Below are 22203 nucleotides of genomic sequence, written 5' to 3' on the forward strand. Positions count from 1 at the left end.
TTCAAATCATGACCCCTGGGGCAAGGGTGGGGCCAAAATGGCCGACCCAAGTTTTACATAGGAATATATAAGAAAAGTCTTTAAAAATTTTCTTCTCCAGAACCACTGGGCCAGAAAAGATGAAACTCATGTGGAATCATCCTCAGGTAGTGTAGATTCGAGTTTGTTCAAATCATGACCCCCGCGGCAAGGGTGGGGCCAAAATGGCCGACCCAAGTTTTACATAGGGATGTATAGGGAAACCTTTTAAAATTCTTCTTTTCAAGTACTTAAACTATGATTAGTGATATTTATATGGAATCATCCTCAGGTAGTGTACATTCTAGTTTGTTCAAATGATAACGCCTGGAGGGGGGGGGGTAAATTCAAGCTCGATGTGCTCAGGTGAGCGCTGTGGCCCCTGGGCCTCTTGTTGCTTATACTTTTGGTCAAAATTCTGAGTGTTCATTTTGTTTTTAAAATACATGTAAATACACTGTAGATCACTTAACTTTCGTGACACCTTATTTAAGCGAAATAGTCTTTGACTCTTGATAAACGAGACAAAATTTTCACGAATTGTGGTTATTGCTCTATATAATCTTAAGGAATACTATTATACGTGAGAATTAATTTTTCGCCAACACGCTAAAATAAAGTTCTAGCGAATAAAAAGTGATTTACAGTACTTGGACTAGTTTAAATTATGTACTTATATGTCTTTCTATTCCCAAGTGAAAAAAAGGATTAATTAACCAGTATACAACATATAAAAATTTATTACTTGGCCTTGGGAATGTATGTTTATATTCGAAGTCAACTCCTATGGCCTACATTGTACATTATATCACCCCTCATTAATTGTAGCTGTCGAATGTGTGTGTGTGTGGGGGGGGGGTTGAGAGGGAGGGTATGTGTGTGTGTGTGTGAGCAAGATGACAGAGATGAGTTCAGAATATGAGATCAGATACGTTGATTAAGTCAGAGATGAAATAAACCATCGTTCAATTAAAAATACGTTTTAGGTCACCAGTGTGCTATATGCAAATACAGTGTTACCACAACTGCACACCAAATCCAAAATACGAGTTCTGTGATAACAATGGAAACTTACAATGCAAATCCTGTCAAGGATTCGGATGCATGTCAGACTGTTCAAAAATTGATCCCAGTAAAGGAATGTGCAAATGTGGACACGTGATCTGCCATGACAATTATTACGGAGCCCGGTGCAATGCATATTGCAAAAACACTACTACAGGATATTGTGACCGGTATGGGTCATTAGTGTGCAAAGATCGGTACTACGGGGAGAACTGTACAACCCACTGTACACCAAATCCAAAATACGAGTACTGTGACAACAATGGAAACTTACAATGCAAATCCTGTAAAGGATTGGGATGTATTTCTGACTGTTCAAAAATTGACTCCAATAAAGGAATGTGTAAATGTGGACACGTGATCTGCCATGACAATTACTACGGAGCCCGGTGCAGTGCATATTGCAAAAACACTACAAGAGGATATTGTGACCAGTATGGTTCATTAGTGTGCAAGGATCGGTACTACGGGGATAATTGTACAACCCACTGCGTTAATGTTACAAATGGAGTTTGTGATGCACAAGGCAATCTACAGTGTAAGGCGGACTATTATGGAGAAAACTGCACCACTTTCTGTCGTAGTCCTCACGGAAACTGTTCCAGTAATGGGGTTATAAAATGTGATTTAAATTACTTTGGGAGGGAATGTGAGCAATATTGTGCAAATACAACGGAATATCACTGTAATGATAATGGTGGGAAGGTGTGCAATCCTTCGTATTACGGGGATAACTGTTCTAGAAACTGTTTGGAAACTAACACTTATATTTGCACAAATGACGGTTATGTCAAATGCAAACCTGGATTTTACGGGAACAATTGCACAGTGCAATGTCTGAATACGACATATGGTATCTGCAATAGTTCTGGAATTATGGAATGTGTAAAAAATTATTATGGTGTTAAGTGCGAAAAGTTTTGTCTTCCAACACAAAATACTGGATATTGTTCAAAAACAAAGGTTTGTATATTAAATATTTTATTAAATCTATACCGTGAAAAATTAAATCATAATAGTGTTAGATTTGGGGATTCAAACGAAATATAATTATTAACATAATTAATTTGACTTTCAACATTCCAACAAAAACTCATTCGTTTCTTACCCTTCAATTTTAAAACTATATTAATCCAGTAGAATTTACACAATAAAAATTGACATTCTGTGACCACTTCCATGTAGGGTTTTGAAATTCATTCAGTATATACATTCTTTTTAACATTATTAGGTAGGGAAATCCATCATCTTACTTATGCATACATTACAGAAACTAAATATTTACCTAGAATGGCAATTTGTAACCGGTTATAATTAACTGGTAACTAATTTGTAACCGGTTACAAATTGTAACCGGTTATGTGGTTGGATTCTCAGTTGATTCGATACGCAAGAGCATGCTCTACGTATGAACAATTTCTAAAACGAGGTAAATTATTGAAAAGCAAGTTGATGAAACAAGAATCTCTTTTAAAGTCATGATTTCGTAAGTTCTATGGTCAATACAATAACCTTGTCTGCAAATACAATTTATCACTGAGTCAAATAATGACTGACGTTTTTCATACTAATTGTTAGTCCACTGAATTGACGACGGATTTTTCCGTTATTTCCCGATCATGACAAGGAGCACACGGTGGGTGTGACCGGTCAGCAGGGGATGCTCACTCCTCAATGGCACCTGATCCCACCTCTGATGTTTCGGAGGTCAGTGTTTGCTCTGCTCCTATTTTGTATTATTTAATGGACTTTGATCATGAATACTATTTGTTATCTCCATATCCTTCTTGGAACGATGGTAATCAGTTGTAAAATTTGTAATAAATTAGTCGGAAAATATATGTCATCAAATCCTATGTGGGTCTATCAGGAGTTTTGATTAGTTTGGATTAAAATATAATGATTAGAGAGGTTGTGAGGGAATATGTCAAAAGCTATTGAATCTGATTATAATTATGACTTTGATAATCTGTATCTCATCTTGCCATTTGTTTTTTTCGAAGCAGTGAATAAATATGATTCTTATAAATTTTCTTTTCTATTAATTTTGTTTTGAAACATTCAATGAATCAAGTAGCTTGTGAATAGCTTACAGCAATTTTTCACGCCATATGTGTCACGTGAAGTGTTATATGCATGTGTGGCATATAAAACAATATAGATCTATATATACAGGGTTGTTGAAAAGTTCGTGGACGATGTTAATATTACTCAGTAGAAATTTAAACTAAGCACATTATAATATGTAAAAAATATTTGTTCTGTTGATGTTTGAAGTTTCAAAATATATTATAAAGAAATCAATATACTTCAGTTTTTTAAAATTAAATTTTGATATACATACTTAACGGCGGTGTGATATCAAAACATACATGTAGCGTCGAGAATTTCTACAAAATACAATCCCTATACATTTCACACTGTATAATACAATACCCATTCATTAAATCCTATTCTTATACTTGACATTTATTTTTTGAAGAATTGCTCTCGTTGTATACTAGTAATTTCCTTTGTTAAGGTCCTAATTTCTTTTATAATTTAACTCTGCTTTCACATGATAAGCAACTCTAAAGCGAGTATGTCTTTCCTTGACGTTCCAATTAAAAAAGTTTTGTTAAGATTTTTACAGTTAAACCGTTTTTTCACAGATCATCCTTATCCGATACAGAGACTCTGTCGCTCAAATACTGCCTTTACTATTTGTACACACATGCATAACTTGTTTGTGACATATTTTTATTTATTCCTCCAACATTTTTAGAGTTTATTCAGGATTTTTTATAAAACACAAAATTGATCATTTTCCGCTGCTCGGTACATTTCGACAAAACCACGTTTTTGTCGTTTTCAAAATGTGACAAAGTATCTTCTCAAGTTGATTTCTTTTCAACAAAGCAAAATATAAAACCATAATTTGGTACACGGATCGATGTAACAATTCTTAATTTGAATTTCTTTTTTTTTTTCGTGTTTGCTCCATTTTACAGAGAATATGACTACAGACATTATTTAGAGCATTGTCTGTAATTTACTAAATTTTGACCTGCTCCGCGATCCGATTTTTGTATTTTTAAAATCTGGATAAATTTTGAATAAATCATATTATTTTGTGAAAAACAAATACAAATCATTTGGATTTATTGTTAAACTATTTCTACTAAATTTTGATAACATACATGTATGACGTCAAATAAAAAAGATATGAGAGTTGCTTAAAAACTTTTTGAACAACCCTCGTATAGATGTGAGGTCTAAGAAAAAAAGCCACAGATGCTAGTATGTGACAATCAGTACTCAACATTTTTTTAAAACATAATTGTGGAATCCATTGCACATAATTCACCTACATGTACCTTGGGTCCAGAGTCCTGGCCTCGGAATCAAGATGTTTGACCTTAATTTGGTAAAGGCCGGTGATTCTCAGAAGAGTTGCTCCCCCTTGCACACACTTGAGAATGAAATGAAGAAAATAAATTTGCGAAATAATTTAAATTGTATTACTGCTGGAAAAAAATCCCACAGTAAATTATTATATCGGGCATCACAATTAGAAATGTTCTTTTATAGGGTGGTGGTGCAGACCTGGTAATTTGGATCAGTATTGAAAACTTTAGATGTTCATGGTCATTAACAGACCGATATTTAATGATGATGATGAAACTGTCGTAAGTTATCATATTTATTAAAAAGCATGCATGTGAGGAAATGCAACTCGTAAATTGGATCTTTATGGGAAATTGAATAGGGCAAATGAAATTATTAATCACAGTTCAAATATTATCTTTTTAATATATAATTTTTATTATCTGAAAGTCACACTATATTTCTTCATGTGAAACAGAAGATTTACTTTTTTGTATGAATAAGTACAGTGGTGTGTAAATATAAAATGATACTAATTTATATGATAACTTATTTACATTTTATGTAACAGTCCAACCAAAAACCGTACTTGCCAGCAAAACACACACACATTCCATGCATCAACCAAGAGAGAATCGAAAACCTTTATTTATAGGTTGAAAGATCCCGGAGTAAGTTACTAAGCTTTATAAATGCAATTTATATATACTGTGGAACTGGAGAGGTTAATTCTAATATAAAGAATATTCTTTCCAGGACCATTTTTATACCCTCACCTTCAGTGTGTATACAAACACGGAACAGCTCTTAGGAAATTCCATTATGCTCAATATTTCCCAACCTCAGTATTTGGCAAGAGACATCAAGATATACAAGAAAAACTATTATGTTTCAAGGTAAGAAAAGTGACTGTACCGATTGACCAGTCTTTAGAATTTATTCTAACTTACAATTATTTTGTTAACTTCATTTTGATGCTTCAACATAAAAAAAAATAGAAAGAAAATCTTTGTGTTTTTAATTTTCTCCAATCACGTTGTAAATTACGAATTTTGGCAAGATATTTACGCGATAGAGGGATAACTGTGTTAATGGAGGAATTTCATAATGTTTAAAAACGGTTGGATAATCAATTGGAACGTTTTTTAGCTCTTGGGGGGAAAACAGACGTTGGATTAAAACAAATTGAAGCGAAAACTTGTATTTTTTTTTCTTTTCCTTAAAAATACACGTGCCTTGAGGAATTATATTTTATATTCAAAATAAATCTGTCGGATAATTTGTTGACAAACCAGCATCCTAAAAATGTTAAATGTTTTTTTTAATTGTTTGAAATTGTATTTTTTTTTATTTATAAATAGTAATGATTATAAATAATTAGCGATTTAATTCAATTTTCATATAAGAATTGCATGAAACATATGAAGATAACGCACAGTAATCAAACTAAAAAGTCCATTAAACATTACAAATTATACAGCAGAGCAAAAACGGACCTCTAGACATCAGAGATGGGATCAGGTGCCATGCAGTAGTGAGCATCCCCTGCCAACCGATCACTGCCGACGTTTGATTCGTGTCATTATCGGGTAATAACGGAAAAGTCCGTTATTTATTATATAGTCTATTTATAGTCTCTATATAATCTATAAAAACCCCAACAGTTCATAACACTACATATTAACCGGATTTTAAGTCGTATTCACCGGATGGTCAGTGCTCGTGCAAAGGCATTGTGACGTCACAATCAATACCTCAAACAACGTTGTAAACAATGGTTGCAACAGCTGCATCCAGCTGTAGTATCTGAGCAGAAAAAATGTTCGATAAACCTATCGTAAGATAATTTTCAACATGTTGAATATGGTTTGTTATTCACCAGAAAATATCAATATTGACCGGTTAATATTGATATTTTTCTGGTGAATAAAAAACTTATTCAACAACAAAAGAGTATTTGTACATAATACATAGTACATAATTGTAAAATAATTTCTTACATTTTGTTCGGCAAAATGTTAACATTCTTTTTAATTGTACATGCGGGTGTTGTTTGAAAAATTCGTGGGCGATGTCAATCTTCGTTTTGCTACTTTCAAAAAATTTAAAATAAGTCCAATATCTTTTGTACAAATAAATGTCTTGTTAATTTGTAAAGTTTCCTTCCATTCGATTTAAAAGAAATCAATTTACTTCATTTTAAGATCAACATGTTTTGTAAACACTTAAACGTCATTGTAACGTCAAAAACATAACATTAAGAAGTTCCCAAAAATACTATTCCTATATATTTAACACAGTATATTCCAATAATCACTCATAAAAAACCTTTTCCTGTCACTTTACAGTTGTTCTCGTTGTATAATATCATTAGTCAACATTTTAATTTATTTTACCACTCAACTGTGCTTTCACGGGAACAGCAACTCTGAAGCGCCTTTGTCTGTCAATGACGTTCCAACTTTTTAAAGTTTTTGTTCAGATTTTACTAGATTAACCGTTTCTTCACAGATAGTCCTCATCCGATACAGAGTCTCTGTCACTCAAATACAGCCTGTACCTTTTATATACATATGTACGACCTACTTGTGACAGATTTTTCGCTCACCTGAGCCGAAGGCTCAAGTGAGCTTTTCTGATCACATTTTGTCCGTCGTCCGTCCGCCCGTCTGTTTGTCTGTCTGTCCGTCTGTCTGTCCGTCTGTAAACTTTTCACATTTTCGACTTCTTCTCAAGAACCACTGGGCCAATTTTGACCAAACTTGGTACAAAGCCTCCTTTTTTAAATTGTTTTCCTCACAAGGGGAGATAATCAAGAAAAGACAAAAATAGGGTGGGGTCATTAAAAAATCTTCTTCTCAAGAACCACTGGGCCAGAAAAGCTGAAACTTCTTGGAAGCATCCTGGGGTAGTGTAGATTCTAAATTTTCAAATCATGATTGGGCGGGGCTACAATGGGGAATCCAAGTTTTACATAGAAATATATAGGAAAAATCTTCTTCTCAAGAACCACTGGGCCAGAAAAGCTGAAACTTATGTGGAAGCATCCTTGGGTAGTGTAGATTCTAAATTGTTCAAATCATACCGGGGGTAGGGCGGGGCCACAATGGGGAATCCAAGTTTTACATAGAAATATATGAAAAATTTTCTTCTCGAACTACTGACTTCCTTAGAGCTGAAACTTATGTGGAAGCATCCTTGGGTAGTGTAAATTCTAAATTGTTCAATTCATGACCCCCGGGGGTAGGGCGGGCCACAATGGGGAATCCAAGTTTTACATAGAAATATATAGGAAAAATCTTTGAAAACAAGAACCACAAAAAGCTGAAACTTATGTGGAAGCATCCTGGGGTAGTGTAGATTCTAAATTGTTCAAATCATGACCCCCGGGGGTAGGGCGGGGCCACAATGGGAAATCCAAGTTTTACATAGAAATATATAGGAAAAATCTTTGAAAATCTTCTTCTCAAGAACCACTGGGCCAGAAAAACTGAAACTTATGTGGAAGCATCCTGGGGTAGTGTAGATTCTAAATTGTTCAAATCATGACCCCTGGGGGTAGGGCGGGGCCACAATTGGAAATCCAAGTTTTACATAGAAATATGTAGGAAAAATCTTTGAAAATCTTCTTCTTAAGAACCACTGGGCCAGAAAAGCTAAAACTTATGTGCACATGGAAGCATCCTTGGGTAGTGTAGATTTCAAAATGTCCAAATTATGATCAGTGGGGTAGGATGAGGTCGCAGTATGTATTTAAAGGGGGAAATCTGGTAAAGAACAGAATGGTCAAAGCTTCTCAGGTGAGCGATGTGGCCCATGGGCCTCTTGTTTTTGTTCTTTTAACATTTTAAGAGTTTATTCAGGATTTCTCCCGAGTATAACACAAAACTGCATCGTTATCTACTGAGCTAGCTGTGACGTTCTACAACGTCATTGTTTTTGTCGTTTTCAATGAGGACTATCTCCATCTCAAATTGATTTCTTTACACCGAAGCAAAATATTAAGCCATAACTTGGGATATGAATCAATGTAAACTGTTCTCAATTTAAAAGCCTGGTTTTTTTTTTTCATTTTTGCTCTATTTTACAGAGAATGGAAATACAAACATTTTCATGATTATTAAGTGTGTCATTTATAAATTACTAAATTTTGACCTGCTCTGCGATCCCATTTTTGAAGTTTTTAATTCCGGATAGGTTTGAAATAAATCATGATGCTTTTGAAAATTTTAATAAAAGTCATTTGGATTTATTGTTAAAGTATTTCTACGAAATTTGGATAAAATATGAGTTTAATGAAAAAGATATGACAGAAGTTCACGAACTATCTCAACAACCCTCATAAACAGATACTGTGACGCAATACTATGTAAATCTATCCATGCCATACAAAAACAATGAAGACAGGTCTTAATAAATTTCAATAACCATATATAATTTAATTTTGTTTGTATCCTCGCCTCTCATTGGTTGATTTCCAAAAAGGAACGCAAATTATTTTGTATGATCAGGTTTGGTATGGGGACGCACCCTCTTGACGACCAGCTTAATCATAATACTTTTGTGAAAACCACACGATCCTCAGTGTTTTCTAAATCATAAAGAAAACATGAAAACAAGTTTTGTACGCATTTGAAAATTAATGGATTTTAATTACACAATTTGTTAATTTTCAGGTGTTCATTTATTGGCAAATTCAAATATTATTTTGAGTGCCATGAAAATACTTACACATGTGATCACAAGGGGAATCGGGTTTGTAATTCAAGTTACGTTGGACCAAATTGTGCACGTAAGTGCCCGCTTCTGCACAATGGATCTTGTGACGCAAACGGTGACGTAAAGTGTAACGAAAACTGGTATGGTCGAGATTGCAGCAAGCCATGTATTCCTCCTCTCAACGGTCTCTGTGATCAATGTGGTAATGTGGTGTGTAAAATAAATTACTATGGGAATGATTGTAACACTTACTGTGCTGATTCAAATACCGGTAAATGTAATGCATATGGGGAAATGGTTTGTTTCAAAAATTATTACAGGGAAAACTGCACCAAGTTTTGTCGAAATATAACACATGGATACTGTACATCATATGGAGATCAAATTTGTCATAACGATTATTATGGAAATAACTGCATAGTATTTTGCCCAAACGTCACAACTGGTCACTGTTCAAATGAAGGAAAACTACATTGCCAGGATAGATATTATGGAGCAAATTGTACGACATTCTGTCCAAACGTCACACATGGTAACTGTTCTGAGAATGGGACATTAAATTGTCATCCAAATTACTATGGTGACAATTGTACGATATTCTGTTCTAATGTCACTCATGGTACTTGTTCACTAGAGGGAAAACGTATTTGCCGTGAAAACTATTATGGACAGAACTGCACCCAATTCTGCCCAAACGTCACGCATGGTACTTGTACACACGAGGGAGTACTTGATTGTCACGAGAATTACTATGGCCCCAACTGTACCATATTCTGTCAAAACGTTACACACGGTACCTGTTCAAGAGAGGGACAACTCGACTGTGCTGATCAATACTATGGAGCAAATTGTACGACATTCTGTCCAAACGTCACACATGGTAACTGTTCTGAGAATGGGACATTAAATTGTCATCCAAATTACTATGGTGACAATTGTACCATATTCTGTTCTAATGTCACTCATGGTACTTGTTCACTAGAGGGAAAACGTATTTGCCGTGAAAACTATTATGGACAGAACTGCACCCAACTTCTGCCCAAACGTCACGCATGGTACTTGTACACACGAGGGAGTACTTGATTGTCACGAGAATTACTATGGCCCCAACTGTACCATATTCTGTCAAAACGTTACACACGGTACCTGTTCAAGAGAGGGACAACTCGACTGTGCTGATCAATACTATGGAGCAAATTGTACGACATTCTGTCCAAACGTCACACATGGTAACTGTTCTGAGAATGGGACATTAAATTGTCATCCAAATTACTATGGTGACAATTGTACGATATTCTGTTCTAATGTCACTCATGGTACTTGTTCACTAGAGGGAAAACGTATTTGCCGTGAAAACTATTATGGACAGAACTGCACCCAATTCTGCCCAAACGTCACGCATGGTACTTGTACACACGAGGGAGTACTTGATTGTCACGAGAATTACTATGGCCCCAACTGTACCATATTCTGTCAAAACGTTACACACGGTACCTGTTCAAGAGAGGGACAACTCGACTGTGTGATCAATACTATGGAGCAAATTGTACGACATTCTGTCCAAACGTCACACATGGTAACTGTTCTGAGAATGGGACATTAAATTGTCATCCAAATTACTATGGTGACAATTGTACGATATTCTGTTCTAATGTCACTCATGGTACTTGTTCACTAGAGGGAAAAGATTTTCCGTGAAAACGATTAAGGACAAAACTGCACCCACGTCTGCCCAAACGTCACGCATGGTCCTTGTACACACGAGGGAGTACTTGATTGTCACCAGAATTACTATGGCCCCAACTGTACCATATTCTGTCAAAACGTTACACACGGTACCTGTTCAAGAGAGGGACAACTCGACTGTGCTGATCAATACTATGGAGCAAATTGTACGACATTCTGTCCAAACGTCACACATGGTAACTGTTCTGAGAATGGGACATTAAATTGTCATCCAAATTACTATGGTGACAATTGTACGATATTCTGTTCTAATGTCACTCATGGTACTTGTTCACTAGAGGGAAAACGTATTTGCCGTGAAAACTATTATGGACAGAACTGCACCCAATTCTGCCCAAACGTCACGCATGGTACTTGTACACACGAGGGAGTACTTGATTGTCACCAGAATTACTATGGCCCCAACTGTACCATATTCTGTCAAAACGTTACACACGGTACCTGTTCAACAGTGGTAATACTCGTGTGTGGTGTTCAGTACTATGGAGCAAATTGTACGACATTCTGTCCAAACGTCACACATGGTAACTGTTCTGAGGATGGGACATTAAATTGTCATCCAAATTACTATGGAGACAATTGTACGACATTCTGTTCTAATGTCACTCATGGTACTTGTTCACTAGAGGGAAAACGTATTTGCCGTGAAAACTATTATGGACAGAACTGCACCCACTTCTGCCCAAACGTCACGCATGGTACTTGTACACACGAGGGAGTACTTGATTGTCACCAGAATTACTATGGCCCCAACTGTACCATATTCTGTCAAAACGTTACACACGGTACCTGTTCAACAGAGGGAAAACTCGACTGTCGTGATCAATACTATGGAGCAAATTGTACGACATTCTGTCCAAACGTCACACATGGTAACTGTTCTGAGGATGGGACATTAAATTGTCATCCAAATTACTATGGGGACAATTGTACGACATTCTGTTCTAATGTCACTCATGGTACTTGTTCACTAGAGGGAAAACGTATTTGCCGTGAAAACTATTATGGACAGAACTGCACCCACTTCTGCCCAAACGTCACGCATGGTACTTGTACACACGAGGGAGTACTTGATTGTCACCAGAATTACTATGGCCCCAACTGTACCATATTCTGTCAAAACGTTACACACGGTACCTGTTCAACAGAGGGAAAACTCGACTGTCGTGATCAATACTATGGAGCAAATTGTACGACATTCTGTCCAAACGTCACACATGGTAACTGTTCTGAGGATGGGACATTAAATTGTCATCCAAATTACTATGGGGACAATTGTACGACATTCTGTTCTAATGTCACTCATGGTACTTGTTCACTAGAAGGAAAACGTATTTGCCGTGAAAACTATTATGGACAGAACTGCTCTCACTTCTGCCCAAACGTCACGCATGGTACTTGTACACACGAGGGAGTACTTGATTGTCACCAGAATTACTATGGCCCCAACTGTACCATATTCTGTCAAAACGTTACACACGGTACCTGTTCAACAGAGGGAAAACTCGACTGTCGTGATCAATACTATGGAGCAAATTGTACGACATTCTGTCCAAACGTCACACATGGTAACTGTTCTGAGGATGGGACATTAAATTGTCATCCAAATTACTATGGGGACAATTGTACGACATTCTGTTCTAATGTCACTCATGGTACTTGTTCATTAGAAGGAAAACGTAGCCCCAACTGTACCATATTCTGTCAAAACGTTACACACGGTACCTGTTCAAGAGAGGGACAACTCGACTGTGCTGATCAATATTGTCCAAATCACACATGGTAACTGTGCCGTGAAAACTATTATGGACAGAACTAATGTCACTCATGCTCTCACTTCTGCCCAAACGTCACGCATGGTACTTGTACACACGAGGGAGTACTTGATTGTCACCAGAATTACTATGGCCCCAACTGTACCATATTCTGTCAAAACGTTACACACGGTACCTGTTCAACAGAGGGAAAACTCGACTGTCGTGATCAATACTATGGAGCAAATTGTACGACATTCTGTCCAAACGTCACACATGGTAACTGTTCTGAGGATGGGACATTAAATTGTCATCCAAATTACTATGGGGACAATTGTACGACATTCTGTTCTAATGTCACTCATGGTACTTGTTCACTAGAGGGAAAACGTATTTGCCGTGAAAACTATTATGGACAAAACTGCACCCACTTCTGCCCAAACGTCACGCATGGTACTTGTACACACGAGGGAGTACTTGATTGTCACCAGAATTACTATGGCCCCAACTGTACCATATTCTGTCAAAACGTTACACACGGTACCTGTTCAACAGAGGGAAAACTCGACTGTCGTGATAAATACTATGGAGCAAATTGTACGACATTCTGTCCAAACGTCACACATGGTAACTGTTCTGAGGATGGGACATTAAATTGTCATCCAAATTACTATGGGGACAATTGTACGACATTCTGTTCTAATGTCACTCATGGTACTTGTTCACTAGAGGGAAAACGTATTTGCCGTGAAAACTATTATGGACAGAACTGCACCCACTTCTGCCCAAACGTCACGCATGGTACTTGTACACACGAGGGAGTACTTGATTGTCACCAGAATTACTATGGCCCCAACTGTACCATATTCTGTCAAAACGTTACACACGGTACCTGTTCAACAGAGGGAAAACTCGACTGTCGTGATCAATACTATGGAGCAAATTGTACGACATTCTGTCCAAACGTCACACATGGTAACTGTTCTGAGGATGGGACATTAAATTGTCATCCAAATTACTATGGGGACAATTGTACGACATTCTGTTCTAATGTCACTCATGGTACTTGTTCACTAGAGGGAAAACGTATTTGCCGTGAAAACTATTATGGACAGAACTGCACCCACTTCTGCCCAAACGTCACGCATGGTACTTGTACACACGAGGGAGTACTTGATTGTCACCAGAATTACTATGGCCCCAACTGTACCATATTCTGTCAAAACGTTACACACGGTACCTGTTCAAGAGAGGGACAACTCGACTGTCGTGATAAATGTACTATGGAGCAAATTGTACTGCACATTCTGCCCAAACGTCACACATGGTAACTGTTCTGAGAATTACTATGGGACATTAAATTGTCATACCAAATTACTATGTCGTGATCAATACTATGGACAATTGTACGACATTCTGTCCAAACGTCACACATGTAACTGTTCATGGTACTTGTTCACTAGGGGAAAACGTATTTGCCGTGAAAACTCATTATGGACAGTATTTGCCGTGAAAACTGCACCCACTTCTGCCCAAACGTCACGCATGGTACTTGTACACACGAGGGAGTACTTGATTGTCACCAGAATTACTATGGCCCCAACTGTACCATATTCTGTCAAAACGTTACACACGGTACCTGTTCAACAGAGGGAAAACTCGACTGTCGTGATCAATACTATGGAGCAAATTGTACGACATTCTGTCCAAATGTCACACATGGTAACTGTTCTGAGAATGGGACATTAAATTGTCATCCAAATTACTATGGGGACAATTGTACGACATTCTGTTCTAATGTCACTCATGGTACTTGTTCACTAGAGGGAAAACGTATTTGCCGTGAAAACTATTATGGACAGAACTGCACCCACTTCTGCCCAAATGTCACGCATGGTACTTGTACACACGAGGGAGTACTTGATTGTCACCAGAATTACTATGGCCCCAACTGTACCATATTCTGTCAAAACGTTACACACGGTACCTGTTCAAGAGAGGGACATGTCGACTGTGCTGATCAATACGATGGAGCAAATTGTACGACATTCTGTCCAAACGTCACACATGGTAACTGTTCTGAGAATGGGACATTAAATTGTCATCCAAATTACTATGGTGACAATTGTACGATATTCTGTTCTAATGTCACTCATGGTACTTGTTCACTAGAGGGAAAACGTATTTGCCGTGAAAACTATTATGGACAGAACTGCACCCACTTCTGCCCAAACGTCACGCATGGTACTTGTACACACGAGGGAGTACTTGATTGTCACGAGAATTACTATGGCCCCAACTGTACCATATTCTGTCAAAACGTTACTCACGGTACCTGTTCAAGAGAGGGACAACTCGACTGTGCTGATCAATACTATGGAGCAAATTGTACGACATTCTGTCCAAACGTCACACATGGTAACTGTTCTGAGAATGGGACATTAAATTGTCATCCAAATTACTATGGTGACAATTGTACGATATTCTGTTCTTATGTCACTCATGGTACTTGTTCACTAGAGGGAAAACGTATTTGCCGTGAAAACTATTATGGACAGAACTGCACCCACTTCTGCCCAAACGTCACGCATGGTACTTGTACACACGAGGGAGTACTTGATTGTCACCAGAATTACTATGGCCCCAACTGTACCATATTCTGTCAAAACGTTACACACGGTACCTGTTCAAGAGAGGGACAACTCGACTGTGCTGATCAATACTATGGAGCAAATTGTACGACATTCTGTCCAAACGTCACACATGGTAACTGTTCTGAGAATGGGACATTAAATTGTCATCCAAATTACTATGGTGACAATTGTACGATATTCTGTTCTAATGTCACTCATGGTACTTGTTCACTAGAGGGAAAACGTATTTGCCGTGAAAACTATTATGGACAGAACTGCACCCAATTCTGCCCAAACGTCACGCATGGTACTTGTACACACGAGGGAGTACTTGATTGTCACGAGAATTACTATGGCCCCAACTGTACCATATTCTGTCAAAACGTTACACACGGTACCTGTTCAAGAGAGGGACAACTCGACTGTGCTGATCAATACTATGGAGCAAATCACATGTCCAAACGTCACACATGGTAACTGTTCTGAGAATGGGACATTAAATTGTCATCCAAATTACTATGGTGACAATTGTACGATATTCTGTTCTAATGTCACTCATGGTACTTGTTCACTAGAGGGAAAACGTATTTGCCGTGAAAACTATTATGGACAGAACTGCACCCAATTCTGCCCAAACGTCACGCATGGTACTTGTACACACGAGGGAGTACTTGATTGTCACGAGAATTACTATGGCCCCAACTGTACCATATTCTGTCAAAACGTTACACACGGTACCTGTTCAAGAGAGGGACAACTCGACTGTGCTGATCAATACTATGGAGCAAATTGTACGACATTCTGTCCAAACGTCACACATGGTAACTGTTCTGAGAATGGGACATTAAATTGTCATCCAAATTACTATGGTGACAATTGTACGATATTCTGTTCTAATGTCACTCATGGTACTTGTTCACTAGAGGGAAAACGTATTTGCCGTGAAAACTATTATGGACAGAACTGCACCCAATTCTGCCCAAACGTCACGCATGGTACTTGTACACACGAGGGAGTACTTGATTGTCACGAGAATTACTATGGCCCCAACTGTACCATATTCTGTCAAAACGTTACACACGGTACCTGTTCAAGAGAGGGACAACTCGACTGTGCTGATCAATACTATGGAGCAAATTGTACGACATTCTGTCCAAACGTCACACATGGTAACTGTTCTGAGAATGGGACATTAAATTGTCATCCAAATTACTATGGTGACAATTGTACGATATTCTGTTCTAATGTCACTCATGGTACTTGTTCACTAGAGGGAAAACGTATTTGCCGTGAAAACTATTATGGACAGAACTGCACCCAATTCTGCCCAAACGTCACGCATGGTACTTGTACACACGAGGGAGTACTTGATTGTCACGAGAATTACTATGGCCCCAACTGTACCATATTCTGTCAAAACGTTACACACGGTACCTGTTCAAGAGAGGGACAACTCGACTGTGCTGATCAATACTATGGAGCAAATTGTACGACATTCTGTCCAAACGTCACACATGGTAACTGTTCTGAGAATGGGACATTAAATTGTCATCCAAATTACTATGGTGACAATTGTACGATATTCTGTTCTAATGTCACTCATGGTACTTGTTCACTAGAGGGAAAACGTATTTGCCGTGAAAACTATTATGGACAGAACTGCACCCAATTCTGCCCAAACGTCACGCATGGTACTTGTACACACGAGGGAGTACTTGATTGTCACGAGAATTACTATGGCCCCAACTGTACCATATTCTGTCAAAACGTTACACACGGTACCTGTTCAAGAGAGGGACAACTCGACTGTGCTGATCAATACTATGGAGCAAATTGTACGACATTCTGTCCAAACGTCACACATGGTAACTGTTCTGAGAATGGGACATTAAATTGTCATCCAAATTACTATGGTGACAATTGTACGATATTCTGTTCTAATGTCACTCATGGTACTTGTTCACTAGAGGGAAAACGTATTTGCCGTGAAAACTATTATGGACAGAACTGCACCCAATTCTGCCCAAACGTCACGCATGGTACTTGTACACACGAGGGAGTACTTGATTGTCACGAGAATTACTATGGCCCCAACTGTACCATATTCTGTCAAAACGTTACACACGGTACCTGTTCAAGAGAGGGACAACTCGACTGTGCTGATCAATACTATGGAGCAAATTGTACGACATTCTGTCCAAACGTCACACATGGTAACTGTTCTGAGAATGGGACATTAAATTGTCATCCAAATTACTATGGTGACAATTGTACGATATTCTGTTCTAATGTCACTCATGGTACTTGTTCACTAGAGGGAAAACGTATTTGCCGTGAAAACTATTATGGACAGAACTGCACCCAATTCTGCCCAAACGTCACGCATGGTACTTGTACACACGAGGGAGTACTTGATTGTCACGAGAATTACTATGGCCCCAACTGTACCATATTCTGTCAAAACGTTACACACGGTACCTGTTCAAGAGAGGGACAACTCGACTGTGCTGATCAATACTATGGAGCAAATTGTACGACATTCTGTCCAAACGTCACACATGGTAACTGTTCTGAGAATGGGACATTAAATTGTCATCCAAATTACTATGGTGACAATTGTACGATATTCTGTTCTAATGTCACTCATGGTACTTGTTCACTAGAGGGAAAACGTATTTGCCGTGAAAACTATTATGGACAGAACTGCACCCAATTCTGCCCAAACGTCACGCATGGTACTTGTACACACGAGGGAGTACTTGATTGTCACGAGAATTACTATGGCCCCAACTGTACCATATTCTGTCAAAACGTTACTCACGGTACCTGTTCAAGAGAGGGACAACTCGACTGTGCTGATCAATACTATGGAGCAAATTGTACGACATTCTGTCCAAACGTCACACATGGTAACTGTTCTGAGAATGGGACATTAAATTGTCATCCAAATTACTATGGTGACAATTGTACGATATTCTGTTCTAATGTCACTCATGGTACTTGTTCACTAGAGGGAAAACGTATTTGCCGTGAAAACTATTATGGACAGAACTGCACCCAATTCTGCCCAAACGTCACGCATGGTACTTGTACACACGAGGGAGTACTTGATTGTCACGAGAATTACTATGGCCCCAACTGTACCATATTCTGTCAAAACGTTACACACGGTACCTGTTCAAGAGAGGGACAACTCGACTGTGCTGATCAATACTATGGAGCAAATTGTACGACATTCTGTCCAAACGTCACACATGGTAACTGTTCTGAGAATGGGACATTAAATTGTCATCCAAATTACTATGGTGACAATTGTACGATATTCTGTTCTAATGTCACTCATGGTACTTGTTCACTAGAGGGAAAACGTATTTGCCGTGAAAACTATTATGGACAGAACTGCACCCAATTCTGCCCAAACGTCACGCATGGTACTTGTACACACGAGGGAGTACTTGATTGTCACCAGAATTACTATGGCCCCAACTGTACCATATTCTTGATTGTCAAAACGTTACACACGGTACCTGTTCAAGAGAGGGACAACTCGACTGTGCTGATCAATACTATGGAGCAAATTGTACGACATTCTGTCCAAACGTCACACATGGTAACTGTTCTGAGAATGGGACATTAAATTGTCATCCAAATTACTATGGTGACAATTGTACGATATTCTGTTCTAATGTCACTCATGGTACTTGTTCACTAGAGGGAAAACGTATTTGCCGTGAAAACTATTATGGACAGAACTGCACCCAATTCTGCCCAAACGTCACGCATGGTACTTGTACACACGAGGGAGTACTTGATTGTCACGAGAATTACTATGGCCCCAACTGTACCATATTCTGTCAAAACGTTACTCACGGTACCTGTTCAAGAGAGGGACAACTCGACTGTGCTGATCAATACTATGGAGCAAATTGTACGACATTCTGTCCAAACGTCACACATGGTAACTGTTCTGAAAATGGGACATTAAATTGTCATCCAAATTACTATGGTGACAATTGTACGATATTCTGTTCTAATGTCACTCATGGTACTTGTTCACTAGAGGGAAAACGTATTTGCCGTGAAAACTATTATGGACAGAACTGCACCCAATTCTGCCCAAACGTCACGCATGGTACTTGTACACTCGAGGGAATACTTTATTGCCACAAGAATTACTTTGGCCCCAACTGTTCTACATTTTGTCGAAACACCGAGAACGGAATTTGTTTATTGTCTGGTACTCTGCAGTGCTTTGAGAATTACTATGGTAAGACATGTGACGTGTTTTGTAAAAATTCTACACACGGATCATGTTCTCATGATGGAACCTTAAATTGTGAATCAAATTATTATGGAATTGATTGTGAGAAGCTTTGTCTTACATCAGAAAAAGGGTCTTGTGATGAAAATGGAAATCTGTTATGTAACAAGAACTTTTTTGGGAGAAATTGTGAAACTTTCTGTCAAGATGCGCCCCATGGAAAATGTAATGATGCTGGTGTCTTGGTCTGTGAAAATCACTGGTATGGTAGTACTTGTTCAAAGAATTGTATTGAATTGAAACATTCGAAATGTGATGACCAAGGACAGTTGTCATGCTTCGACCATTGGTATGGAGACAACTGTACCATTTTTTGCAAGGACGATGATGTGGAAAAATGCAATATGAAAGGTATGTGTTTGTATAATAACAAAGACGTATTTCTAAATAAATCTTTATAAATTTGATCGAATAATAAATTTTTTATTAGAGATAAAATTAAAAGTTGTAACAGCCCGAAACATAATTATACCACCACAGTATGAAAAATAAAAGAAAAGAAAGTATGATTTTATTATTAAATAAAGCAAATTATATTAACGTTCAACAATTACTCTTTTTTTTTTTTTGCTTTCATAGGAGCTGGAGCAGTGACAGTTGATGGGAAATTAAATAGCAACTCTGTGATTCAACTGGAATTCTCTATCGAATTATTTGTAGCGGATAATATATGTGAGAACAAAAATATTCACGTGTTCATTGATGTGTTGAAACTGAGGGAAAGGTACAAATATTAAATGAAACTTATTTTGAATTCAACTGAAAAAAAACTTTATATATTTATTAATAGAATTAACAAAACTTACTGAAGACAAAGTTCTTTCTGTTCGACATGCAAACGACAACTCAAATTTGCAGTACTTTGGCCTTGTTCATTACGTTATGCTTTGAAAGTCAAATATTTAGAAATGTAGAGCATAAAAAGAAGGCGAAATAACGGCAGTATTTGTAAAATTGACACAAAGATAAACATAAAAAATCATAAAAGTATATTATTAAACTGTTACCAGGACGAAAACATCCACATTTGCCCTTAGTATCTCCTGTGATGAAGAAATAATAAACAGCGATACATTCCTGCAAACTTACTTGGCGATGGCACCAGAAAAACTCCGAAAATACAACTTTCCTTTCCGATTGGGCAAGCCTACAAAGACGAAGCATAATGCAGTAAATTATATTATCACTTTTCTTTCAAAAATACTTTTCTGTAATATTTTTTTTCTGTTTTTCATGACAGTTCTTTCGTACACTCATAAGCTGACGTTATTTTATCAATTTCAGTTAAGTGTGCAGTTTTACATTACGTCACGATCTTTTTCGACAGATTTTTCAGCCCCCCCCCCCCCGCGCTGTTTGACTGGTCAACTCATATTATCAACATTGACACGGAAATAATCTGTTGTACAAGCAACCCATCAGGGATAAGAAGAAAGTTCCAGTCGTAAAGCTTGCAGTTAGGAGGCGTGTACTATTTAACTGGGGCGAGGCTGTCATCATAGGTTGTGACGTAATGCAAAACTGCACACTTAACTGAAATTAATAATAAACTTTTTCTTTCTTTTCGAGGACTGGCTATCATTAAATTGGCGTGTATTGGCAATTTTACTGGGGACGACTGGACTTATTTTATTTCTAGTGTTCCTCATGCAGAAATGTAGAAGGTATGGACTTTTGTCTGAAGAAAATACGTACACCTCTGTATTCCACTAAAGTAGCTGAGCTTCAATTCATTACATGAATATATTTTTCCCGATCATGACAAGGAGCACACGATGGGTGTGACTGGTCTGCAGTGGATTCTCAATCCTCCATGGCATCTGATCCAACCTCTGTTGTTTTGGAGATCAGTTTACTCTGCTACAATTTTGTATTATTGTTTCATAGACTTTTGAGCTTGAATACTATTCTCCATACATTTCATTTACTTTTCAGAGAACAACGTCGGAGAATCGAAAGACATATATTCACTTTGGAACTTGAAACAACTGAAATATACGAGTAAATGTACAGAAAAAAAAACATGCACTCTTGGTAATTCTCTATGAGCTTGCTGCTGAAGCAAAGATAAATTTCATAGTTTTAATTTACTCTTACTAATTACCCGATTGTTGTAATACATGTACGTAGTTTTATTATCCGAAATAGTTTCTAAACAACGGTTTGGAAGCATGTTCCGTGAACAAAGTGTTATAAATAGAATTCAAGAATACAATACTCGTTGTTTTAACCAAACATTAACTATGTACTGCAGAATTGTTATTAAGGGAAAATATTAGGGCAACATCAATGAAGAAAAACGTTAAATATATGGGGGGGGGGGGGATTGTATTACTTTAATTATGAATTATATGTGCAAAATGTTCGATGTATATAGATGTTATTATTTGATAATTTGAATATATCTTACGCTTTCAACTTAAGAATCTCAGGAATATTTATTTGACTCATGCGTCCATGGCATTCATTTTATAACTGTATTTCATTTATCTGGCACATTTGTTAAATGAAACATTTCATTTAGTAAATACAGTGAATTGGTTTGCTTCACAGTTCAATCATGATTGTCTATATAAAACCA

At 37.5% G+C, this 22203-nt stretch overlaps 3 protein-coding genes across 3 annotated transcripts; all 3 read left to right on the forward strand.

The window, feature by feature from the left end:
• Nucleotides 1-1020: 1020 nt before the first annotated feature.
• On the forward strand, nt 1021-15732 carry LOC134244526 (multiple epidermal growth factor-like domains protein 6). The gene is made up of 5 exons (XM_062726787.1): nt 1021-1968; nt 10955-12569; nt 12768-13995; nt 14170-15665; nt 15713-15732. Exons 1-5 carry the CDS (start codon nt 1021-1023, stop codon nt 15730-15732), a joined length of 5307 nt encoding a protein of 1768 aa, XP_062582771.1.
• Nucleotides 15733-15740: 8 nt separating this feature from the next.
• LOC134244527 (multiple epidermal growth factor-like domains protein 6) lies at nt 15741-18938 on the forward strand. The gene has a single exon (XM_062726789.1). It carries the CDS (start codon nt 15741-15743, stop codon nt 18936-18938), a length of 3198 nt encoding a protein of 1065 aa, XP_062582773.1.
• Nucleotides 18939-19286: 348 nt separating this feature from the next.
• Nucleotides 19287-21895, forward strand: LOC134244509 (uncharacterized). The gene is made up of 5 exons (XM_062726773.1): nt 19287-19973; nt 20202-20346; nt 20633-20792; nt 21192-21286; nt 21558-21895. The coding sequence occupies exons 1-5, from the start codon at nt 19967-19969 to the stop codon at nt 21625-21627; spliced, it is 477 nt and encodes a 158-aa protein (XP_062582757.1). The 5' UTR covers nt 19287-19966; the 3' UTR covers nt 21628-21895.
• The last annotated feature ends 308 nt before the right edge of the window (nt 21896-22203 follow it).

The sequence above is a fragment of the Saccostrea cucullata genome, unplaced genomic scaffold (assembly GCF_032062105.1).
Source record: "Saccostrea cucullata isolate Sc308-1 unplaced genomic scaffold, CSIRO_AGI_Scuc_v1 ctg294, whole genome shotgun sequence".
Taxonomy (NCBI): domain Eukaryota; kingdom Metazoa; phylum Mollusca; class Bivalvia; order Ostreida; family Ostreidae; genus Saccostrea; species Saccostrea cuccullata.

Bases quoted from the DNA above. Each gene is read 5' to 3' on its own strand.
- LOC134244526 (XM_062726787.1), top strand. From the start codon at position 1,021: ATGCAAATACAGTGTTACCACAACTGCACACCAAATCCAAAATACGAG. The intron at 12,570-12,767 runs GTACTTGTTCAT...GCCCAAACGTCA, and splicing joins CTGTTCTAATGTCACTCATG to CGCATGGTACTTGTACACAC. The intron at 13,996-14,169 runs GTAACTGTTCTG...CATTATGGACAG, and splicing joins CTGCCCAAACGTCACACATG to TATTTGCCGTGAAAACTGCA.
- LOC134244527 (XM_062726789.1), top strand. From the start codon at position 15,741: ATGGAGCAAATCACATGTCCAAACGTCACACATGGTAACTGTTCTGAG.
- LOC134244509 (XM_062726773.1), top strand. The intron at 20,347-20,632 runs GTACAAATATTA...AACTGTTACCAG, and splicing joins GTGTTGAAACTGAGGGAAAG to GACGAAAACATCCACATTTG. The intron at 20,793-21,191 runs GTAAATTATATT...TTTCTTTTCGAG, and splicing joins CAAAGACGAAGCATAATGCA to GACTGGCTATCATTAAATTG.